General features: G+C 41.0%; 1 protein-coding gene across 3 annotated transcripts in view; it reads right to left on the bottom strand.

Annotated features, from left to right (window-relative positions):
* The window catches only part of Ctso (cathepsin O), a 22,331-nt gene continuing 11,556 nt past the window's right edge, over positions 1 to 10,775 (bottom strand). For all 3 annotated transcript variants that reach the window (XM_055596697.1, XM_055596698.1, XM_055596699.1), the window contains 5 exons: positions 10,167 to 10,334; positions 8,732 to 8,853; positions 3,759 to 3,922; positions 2,970 to 3,062; positions 1 to 1,013 (listed from right to left, as the gene is read on the bottom strand). In XM_055596697.1, the coding sequence (XP_055452672.1) occupies positions 979 to 1,013; positions 2,970 to 3,062; positions 3,759 to 3,922; positions 8,732 to 8,853; positions 10,167 to 10,334 (582 nt within the window). In that variant the 3' untranslated portion in view covers positions 1 to 978. The remainder of the gene's footprint in view (positions 1,014 to 2,969; positions 3,063 to 3,758; positions 3,923 to 8,731; positions 8,854 to 10,166; positions 10,335 to 10,775) is intronic.

Genomic DNA, 10,775 nt, shown 5'->3' with positions numbered 1-10,775 from the left:
TTCAAAGTCAAATATAGGTTGTTTATTATAAATATTATCAAAATCCAGAATATTTGAGGGTAACAATCATTTTGAAAATTTAAAACTTCTTTTGCAAAGAAAGAAAATCTCTGATGACATTTTGAGAGTCAGTAACAAAAACTGGACTTAACTCCTTTCTGAGGTCCCTGGATAATTAGGCTACTGTTTTCCAGTTAAGAACTGTTTTCTGTTATTCATTCACACCCCAGTCTCTACACATCCTTTTGAGACTGCATCTCACTAGCACAGGAAAAATAAATAAAAGTTCTGTTCTTGATGCTGGTATTCTAATGAAGAATGTGAACAAAGAGCAAAGCGATCAGGGCTGCCAAGTGTCCAGGGGATTTTAAATAAGAGACCAGGAATGGAGATGGAATACCAACAACGGTGCTGAGCTCTTTTGGACTGGAAAGTGATTTGCTGAGATAAAACAACTGCTACTTCAAATCTGTATCTACGGCACTCCCTCTCAGAAGGCAGCTGTAACTGTGAGTTAGGAGGAGGGACCTTGAGGATGAGGTAATCTAAGGCTGGTGATTATAAGTCACAAAGGAAAACAAATTCTGATCACTTCTTTGATCCAACCTCACCGAAGTACTCCATTAAAATAAACAGCAGGGAAGACAAATGCAAGCAAAAATCCCAACCTCTTCCAGATGGAGGGCCCTATGTGACTTCTGAGCACACCAGGCTCTCAGAGTTCCACCTTGTCCCACAGATTCCCTTTCAGGCCAATGTTCTGGGGTCTTCCTATGGCCTTTGGCTGTCCACCTCGCTGCAAGAATGGAATGACCTAGCATTGTTTTTAAAAAATGCTAGTCTGTTCTTAGAATCTCTTTGTAGACAGTTGTCGAAACTTTATGGTGAATAATGCTCAGAGTTGACTATTATATTAGACCATACTAAAAAGAGCATCATTTGGTAGCTGTCTCATGATGACTCCGAAACATCTCATGATCACACAAAGACAGCAGAGACAGAGTCTGCGATGCCTATGGCAGAAGGTAGAAAAGAAAAAAAAAAATATTAGTAGCAATCAATGTTCTCTATACAAGTTTGTTTGCTAAGTTTACTTTTCACATGTGTTTAGAATGAGTTAGTATCCAATGATGAAATAAGTTAATGGTTGTGCCTAGCTGTCAGTAAAAGCAAGGCAACCTCAAAGGCAAACGTTAGAAAAAATTTTTAAGATTTTTGTTCCAAAAAATCAAAACCCAAAAGTACTTGCTGGCAGAGTAAGTGAATATATATAAGATCTGTACTGCCCTCATACATATTTCCTAAAGAAATAAAATAGGTCATGGAATTTATTTTAAGATGCTTAAAAATGTAAACTCTTTGATTTGAAGTTTACCGCACTTTGATGAATGATGTGCGTGTTAGGCTTTCTTAGTGCATCAGAATATAGAACTTGTCATCACAGTAAAAGCATTAACAGCCCATTTGAATGCTGTATTTCATTTTAATGACCCATACTTTAAAACATTTCTTTAGATTGCAGAATAGTCTTTGCCTTTGGCTACTGTTCATTGTAATAATGTAGACATCACTGGGTAGATGATGTTCAGGAAATACGCTCAGGAAGGATTTGGATCCCAGGACAGTCAGAAACTAGAAGGTCCCTGGAGATTCAGACTGGGAAAGCAGGCAGTGGGAAGAAACCATCTGGGAGGCTAGGCAAGGCCAATGGGAAATGCAGAATGGTCAAAGCAATTACAAGCCACTTCTGCATTGTTTCCATTGGCCTCGACATGCCCCACAGTTCTGCTCACAGCTGTGAACACACTAAATTTCCGCACAGACTAGACTCTCTTTGCCACTTCAAGCAGTTATGTAAGAGGAGCGTGAGCAGCAGCCTCTGACTGTGAATCCCAATGACACAGCAGCCATGACACTGACTGAGCAGCAGGGGCCTGGGTGGCTGGCTGCAGCCTGTAAGTGTGCTATTTCCAATATGAAAACCATTTCACTGTCTAATAGAAAAGGTTTGTTATTGATGTTCGTAGACTCTATACTATGGAGTAAGTAAACGGTTATCACTAGACTGAAGCAAAACACCTCTCAAGTTTTTCTGTAACTCTCTTAATCTCTCAAAATCTTGAAAGGTCTGCAAGTTGTGAGGATTTGTGTGCCATGTTCTTAGAGCTCAATACAATGAGAAATGATTGTTTCTCTATGCAATTTAGCTTACTTCTAAGTAGACTTAGAAATACAATGATTTTCCAGACTGAGTCTTACACTACAGTTCTGATACAGGCTTCTGCATCAGCCTTGACCACTGACCTAGCACTTTCTCTCTGTTTTCTGTTAGGCTTGTTACACAATATAAAGGCATCTGTGTACTCGGTAATCCTTGCTGCTTCCACAGGCATTTTGTAAACATTTTGCAGGTGACAGGTTGCCAATTAAGTGAAAACAAATGTGGTGCTCAAATTTTCATACTTTGACAAACACAAAAAGACTGGATTCCTACTTTTTTCTCTTTCTTTTTTTTTTCCTTGACTTTGAGGTGTCAGAGGTCAAACCCAGGATTTGCGCATGCTATACAAGTGCTCTAACTGTGACCCATATCCTCAGCTACTCTTGGCTGTCTTGAGCAACGAGGAAAATTCATACATTGTGGAAGGTGACATTGAAGCAGGAATGTGGTTCTAGAGAAGTTTACTCACCTAAATGGAGGGCATAATCTGGTTTCTGAAGTAGTTGCCTTTCTTAAGTTACTCTTTTATGTTTTAACATATATTCATAAAATACTTTTCATCTTAAAATGTATATATGTTTAATAGTGCATCATGGAAAACCTCATTTTTTATTAACACAGTAAGAAATAAAATTAAGACCACAAAAGGGCACTGAACCCGTTGGAAGCATTCAGGTTTGTCATGATAATATATTAAAAAGTACCTCCATATTTAGCCTAGAGTTTCCAACTCAAAGTCATGACTTACCACACACATTAGCTCCCATTTTCACGTGGGCATAGCCTTCTACGCCCCAGGCTTTCCCCCATGAGTTCCGCACGATCCAAAAAGGAATATTTCCTGCAACAGGCAGACGCCAATACATACTGATAAACTCATATGAATTAGGAACACATGCATTTCTGTATTTAAACATTAGGTACACTATAAGTCTATCTGTTGCAAGAAAATATTACAAACATGAATCAATAATTAAATTTATTTTCTATAAATTATTTTGTCTAGACAGCTCAGTAAATTTGAATTGTGCTCCTTGTGTCATCCTACACAGTAGACTCTATCTGGGTTCCCTTTGTTTAGAACAGAGGTAGATAAGACAAGGCAAACACATTCCTATGGAATTAGAAATATTATGCAAAAATGATAAATTATCAGGAACTTCACTCCTGACAACACTTTCCCTATATATTATAGATGAAACATTCACTTCATGTGAATTTAAAATTATCATCCACAGACTAGGGTGTGGCTCAGTGGCAGAGTGCTGGCCTTGTATAGGCAAGCCACAGGATTGAATGCCCAGCAACACACACACACACACACACACACACACACACACACACACACACACACACAGAGAGAGAGAGAGAGAGAGAGAGAACAAGAGAAAGAGAGAGAACAAAAGAGAGAGATTATCAAAACCTGCTGGATCTGCCAAGGCAATTCCACGAGGACCATGGACTAGCAGCGTCTCAGCGTCCTCCGGGTAGCCTAATTATGAGCTCCATCTGGAGGGGATGGTGAGCTGGCACGCACCTGTTTTATCAAAGCCTGTGATGAGGACCGCGTGGTTTGCCTCCCCACTGGAGCAGTGGTGCTGGATTATGCCCCCCAGATAATCCTGCCAGCTCACTGCATCCACTAGCACAACCAAAGGGCCGAAGGTCACAAGTGCTTTTGCCATTTCGTCTTCTTGGTCACTGTCAAAGGAAGATATGCAGAGGTAAGGAATTTAGCTTTTAGGGTAAAAGTAAAAATGGTCTCTTAAATCTGTGTTAAACTGGTGTATGCTTAGTAGCAATCACAAAGGATATAAGAAATACAAGAGATATCGGCAGCCCAGGGCTGTATGGGACTCAAAGATGTTCGGCGCTCTCCCTCTTTCCGTATCTTTTCCCATGATATGTTCCCACTTTTATGTTCTTCTCACGGCCCACGATTTCTGGCCCTTCAGCAATTTAACACACATTCCAATCAGCAAGAAACACAAAAGAGAAGCTCTATGTCAGTGCTGCAAGGATGTCCAGGAAATCACAGTTTTGTGTGCGTGGATGCCATTGGCCAGAACTCCGTCATGGGACTAGCTCTGACTTATAAGAAGATATAGAAAGAGTTTTGTATCTGGTAAGCAAAGCATCCTGTTAAACTGCAGGGTTCCTTTTAATTTAAAAAAAAGTGTAAAGTTTTGATATTGTAAATACTTTGTCATCTCCAAGAGATAGGTATCTGGAAAAGAACAGTGCTCACTTTTTGTCAGTGAAAGCTAAATGCAGGAATTACAGAGAAGGCTCACACTGAAAAACACTGCAAGAAATGTCAAAAAATAAGAGGAAATTTCAGGATGCCAGGAGAACTAGGTGCTAGGTTACCAAGATCGCAAGGCAAACAGTTACTACTTACCTTTACAATTACTGGTGTTTAAAGCAAAGTATAATGTTACACAACACTTGGTCTTCATCCTAAATGCACGCGATCAAACCACTATTTACATTTTTCAAAAGGCCAGCTTGTGGGTGAAGGATAATGAAACCATGTTCCTGATAGTTCAGGCTGTAAAGATAGCATGTGGTAGCTTATCGCTACGGCAAGCTATGAAGGATTAGCGGCTTTCACAGTGAATGCTTCCTTACCTTGCCTACTAGAGCCCTGGGAGCTCTCTGTCCATACACAGATGGAAGGCAGTCTGAAAACCTAACAGTGAAACTGACTACAATAGAAACCATGACCTCATTGCACACGGGACGTCTTCCAAACTATTAACCTGAAATTTGGCTTTCTTACACTTGGAATATTTTCTCTAATAACTGGTGCACAGTAACATTACACAGATATATGAATATGTATATATGGGGGGAGATATGAAAATTTTAAAGTTTCCATGGTCACAGACAGGCTTTGAATCTCTCCAGTCCCGGGTTAAAACCTCAGTTGTATGCTCTAATGACACTATCTCCCGCCATGCACCACACAAGCATAAAATTATAGAGTTTAATAGACTTTATACTCTGTGGCATGTCTAGCACGAGTTATGATATGATATATCACACATAATACATTCATAATAAATCTTATGTGGTTTCCTCAAACCTTATAATCTTCTCTGCCTTCTAAATTACCCAACAACTAATTCAGCTCAGCCTACGTTATAGTATACATCTTTGTTATAGTATACATCTTTTTTTTTGTCCTGAAATTTTTGAATATTTCATAACTTACAGGTATTCTCTATATTTTCCCTAATGCAATTGTCTCCATCTACTCGAGACAATGAAGGATGCCCACATAGTAAGTCCCTCTCATCAATCATCCAGTGGTAAGGGCGGCAGGAGAGTGTAACCATTCTACAGTGCCAATTCTAGAATTCACTAAATTCAGGGCCAATTCACTGAAAAAATTTAGTAACAATTTATACCTTGAGCGGAATAAAGAAAAGATAGAGAAAGTACTAGAAAATTAGGCTATTGCAAGGTTAGGGCCAGAAGATAACTGCTTCATTTGATCTCAGGTATCTGGACAAGTGACATAGGCATCATTCATTCCTCAGAGAACTGTAGCTTTTTTCAAGTTAAACTGTGGCCTGCACTATGTTTTCCTGCCTCCCCTGGCTCCCAATCAGTCCCAGATGAACTAAGTCACTGAGAGCTGATAAGTTTTCAGACGTAGGTTCCACATGATTACATTTAATTCCAAAAATCAACAACTTACACAATCTACAGTCTTCAAAGAATTCTGAGTTTTCTCATCATCAGGGTTTATTGTTTAAGGCAAACACTCTCCGTTACTGATATCTGGTGATTTTGTGATTTTATGTCCTCTTACTGAGTGGTTGACGCAATCATATGTCACATCTTACCTCTGGATTCACTGAGGTGCATAGTCACTCCTTACCTTTGGTTATCTACATAGCTATTCTACATGCCAGTCATACAAGCCCAGGATCTGAGGAATGAAAGTCCATGGAAGATGCCTAGCATGATGGTGTTTTGCCTTAAGCCTAGGTAATGTCTGTATTTGAATTTTTCCCTCTTTGTGGATATTTGCAGTTTCTGAACAATGTCTTACAGAGATTTGGGTGAACCACTGTGAACTGAATGTCGTGTTTTGAGAACCCGGAAAATTAGAGCTCATGATGTCAGAACTGGAGAGGGAGATGAGCTGAAGAGTCATGATCTTCATCCTAGCCTTACAGTCCATAACCCCCAGACATGCCTGAGATCTGCACCCTAACCACTGAAGCAGGTACCAAGGAAGAGCCTCCACCTCCAGCTCTTGGCCCTGTAGCACACACCACCACTTCCCAGGATGACACTCCAGCTCTCTGTCGGGCTATCTGAACCTCTAATAAGCCAGGAATCAGGCAGCATGGCCACCTCTTCCGCAGGGCACCCTAACTACAGGCTCTTATAAGGTGAGTGATATCAGTTTTGATGAGGCTCTCAAGTGTGCATCTCACCTCTCATTGGCCTCAAGTCACAGTGAGATTCTGGCTGAAGATAAAAAAGACTTTTCCCTGTTGAGTCCTTCCTCTCCCCCTGCCAAGGTGGCCCCTATCTCTGCACTGATTATTTCTTGTAGCTCTCTTCTTGCCTGTGACTTCCTTGTCTTATTTTGCTAATTCAGGTTTTCCAGTTTTTCAGTCCTAAAAGCCTAGCCTCTCCCATAAAGGGTGGACAGTGCCAGCCCGTTGTGAGAAGAATGGACCCTGACTCTCACCTCCACACTTGTCTCGTCCCCTGGCAGGTCCTCATATGCTGCCCTTGATCCTTTCTCCACTGGAGACACATTGGTCCCCTCTTTGCTCCGCAAACATGCCAGGGAGGCCTCTGTCTCAGGACCTTTGTACTCATTTCCTCTGTTTGAAACAATATTCCTGACACTATCTTCAAGATCACTTTATGTCAAAAGTCACTCCTCAGTAAGGCTCCTCCTGGGGACCCTTTCTTGGACCACATACTCTCCTGTCCCCTATATGCTTCCTCTCATCATTTCTTCAGAAGTTTATACACCAAACACATCATGTTTCTATTTGTTTCACTTATCTGTCTCCATCACCAAAGGACAATCCGCAAGGAAGGGACTTTGTCTATGTTGCTCATTGCCCAATCACCAACAAAAAACACTGGTCAGTAGTTAATCTGCATGAATGAATAAACAACTCATGATCTTTGTGAGACCTGATTCTGGCAGTTTGAGGTTACTATGGAATATATTTAAAAAAATACAAAAGCTGTTGGGCTGTAGGTATTGCTTAGTATTAAAATGTTCCTTTTTCTATCCTAGATCATGGTCACACACACTCTCTCATTAAGGGTGACATTATTCTCCTGTCTCTTCCATAATTTCAACTTACACCTTGTACCCAGGAAATACATTAATTCCATTAAGTTATATGTGGAAGTCTGGTTCTCCTGTGAATACCTTTCCTTTACTCTCCAGCAATGGGTAACTTATAAAGACATGTTTTGTTATTTCAGGAAGAATATCACCTTCACTCGCAAAGGGCACAGTGGCCAAGGTCCTCATAGCTGCAATCCTTTGCAGCCAGCTGTGGAAGAAAGGCTCTGTGTATGGCTCTTGGGTCATTCTCACAGCCCTTGCTGCAAGGAGGAGCTGGACTGACAATCTCTAGTTCTCTGGGCACTTATACCTAGATTTAAAGGGATATATTTTGTTCAAGGATCTAATTTCACACACCCCCCTCTATGGTCCCATAGAGATGCCATCTGGATCAAGTAAGTCATAAGACAGTCTATGCCCTTGTCTGAATCAAATTCCTTTATTTCCTGTGATGTTTCAATAATGGCACAATAACCTAAAGTTTATTTACCAATGGAGCCAGGAGTTGGTTGCTTCCTTTGTCTTAACATTCCTATTCTATTCCTGTTACTAAATGGCCAAAATAATTCTCTGGACAGCATTTTTAAACGTGATTTTTAAAGATAGTTCAATGATTGTGGTTTATACTTGAACTGACCCAGAGCTTATTTTCAATTTCTATCACTCCTCCTTCCCTTTTGCCAGCCTTTCCTTGTCCTTCATCCCTGTCCCACCCATGAGTCATGTATGCTACATATTTTATTTTTAGCATTGCAGTCTTAGCTCCAAGACTTAATTTGATTGACTTAGGTTTTTCTAACAGCTGCTTACTCGAGAAATGAGAGGAATATATATACTCAAATTCCATACAATGTAAATTTGGACAGACTCAAATATTAAGATTGAAACAGGCTTGTGTGTTTTAGCATCTGAATTTTGCGAGTGGTGGCAAATATAAGCTATAGCTTCAAACTCAGTTAAAAGTTATTCATTTACAAAAGGTTTTTTTGTGACTCTTCATAGAAGAGTGCAGATTGTCTTTAAGTCTTCGTGGGCATCCCATTGTGACCATCGTTGACCTCTTCAGTAGGAAGTTGCTTCTGAACCCTGAGTTGGCAAGGGTGCCTTCAAACAACCTGAAAACAGCATAGGTCATGCAGAAATATAAAAACACGAGAAAATAAGTAATTTACCTGAAGCCATACGCAGAAAAATCCTTGACAGAAACTCCAGACTGTGACTGAGGAAAGTAGCGACACAGGCCATTTTCTGCCTTGAATGGGTATTCTGAATCTGCCACCAACTTTACCTGTGTCTAGAGGAAACAGTGACAAACTGTTCATGGCCAGTTGGTTTAAAAGTTAAGTAGAGCTTACATCAATGCGGCCAAAGTTGTGAGGCTGCACCCAAGCAGCCTGTGGGGGAGTTGATTTTTAAGATTCTAACAGAAATCACCAGAACATGTATCAAACATTCAAGAACACATGAATCCTTAATGTTCTCTTTTGATGTTCCTATACCTTCCCTCTCTAGGACCAGCACAGAAGAGCCTTGTCATCTTTCTCTTGAGGGCATGCCAGGGCAACAGACTTTCCTTCCAGGGCTCCAAAGACTGAGGAAGCAAGGCTCTGAGGCCAGACAGTGTCCAAATATTCCTTCTATCATACCTCTTGCTGTGATGCATTTCTTATGGGCTTAGTCAAAGCGTGGAGGCACAATCACTCTTATCTTTAATGGGTCTAGAGCAGTCACTGGCACGGGATTGTTGCCTATAAAGTGAATGTGTACTGAGAGGGAATTTGGGTCTGGACAACACTGACTTGAAGACTTTTACAAATGGCCTCTATTTTGAAACTCCCCACCGCTGACACTGATATGGAGCAAGACTGTGTCAAAGCACTGCAGTGGGAGGACGGAGGCTTAGCAGACAGTTTTGTCTGGTGACTGAGTCCAACTTTCAGTGCTTGTTTCTTTATCTGTAAAGAGTTATGAAGCCAGCTGACCTATGGGGTCCCTCCTAACACTGTCGTCCACGATGTCTGTGGAAACCAGTAACTGTATGCCCTACTCTTTCTGAGAAGCTATGTGACAGGTTTCCACATGACAACGACCTACTAAGAAAAATGAAGTAGCTGGGAGTGGTGGCCCATGACTTTAGTCCCAGCACCCAGGGAGGCAGAGGCAAGCGAATCGCTGTGAGTTTCAGTCCAGCCTCGTCTACAAAGCGAGTCCACAGTAGCCAACACTACACAGAGAAACCCTGTCTTGAAAAAAAAAAAAACAATACTACTATTACTACTTATAATAATAATAATTCTTTCAAAAAAGAAAAGGAAAAATAAAGAAATCCTTGTAATATTTTTCTGAAAATGTCTTATCCCTAAGTTTATTAGTCGCTAATTTGCATGGAAGCCATTACTTCTAGTCTCTTCAGAGTCTGTGATGTAACTCAGCGCAGCTCCGGCCTAACAGGTGCCTGGCCCTGGGCTGATGTCCTGCAGTGCACCTTGTTTCCTGATTAAGCCATTCAAGCTTTGTTTACTTAGATTTCTGAACACTGAACCCTGCTTAATATCATGGAGTGATGGGATTCAGGAAATCAGAGATTCAGAAAGCTGAGATGATTACCTCATTTAGCCAGCTCAAGGCACTGAAAGGGGAGCCACCGCTGCAGCCATAATTGTTAAAGGAGCAGTCGATGACCTGCTGCACGCTGAGGAGATCCAATGGCTTCCCTTGGACCGCACGAGCCGACTCTATCGCCCCCACCACGCTGAAGGCCCAGCATCCTCCACACTGCTCAGAAGACAGGGGAGTGAGCACACAGTGTGTAAGCTACATCTATCAGTGTCTCTAGATATGGCAATATAAAGGAAAAAAAAAAAAGAAAGAAAGAAATAGCAAACCGAGTTTCCAGAAAGCATTCATTCAAAATGAAACTAAAATTCTTTCACAAGCATTGACATCTAATTATTTATTAAAGCTAAATCAGTAATGTCAGCATTACAAAACCAGCACTCACAAAACCAGTGAAAGAATTAGGAGGGGTCAAGAAAACACTTGGAGGCACTGCCCGGTTTAGGAATCAGGAACTTCTGCTTATGAATCACTGCTTCTTGGAAAAGAATAAATGGGCTGGCTCTAAGGAAAGGAGGAGACCCAAGGAGTGGAGCTAAGTGCCATATAAAAGTCTGCCTGATAGATAGAAAAGGCACGAGAGGGGTGTAGGAAGAGGAG

This window comes from Psammomys obesus, unplaced genomic scaffold, assembly GCF_907164565.1.
Source record: "Psammomys obesus unplaced genomic scaffold, mPsaObe1.curated_primary_1811, whole genome shotgun sequence".
Taxonomy (NCBI): Eukaryota; Metazoa; Chordata; class Mammalia; order Rodentia; family Muridae; genus Psammomys; species Psammomys obesus.
This window is presented reverse-complemented; position numbering and strand designations above follow the sequence as displayed.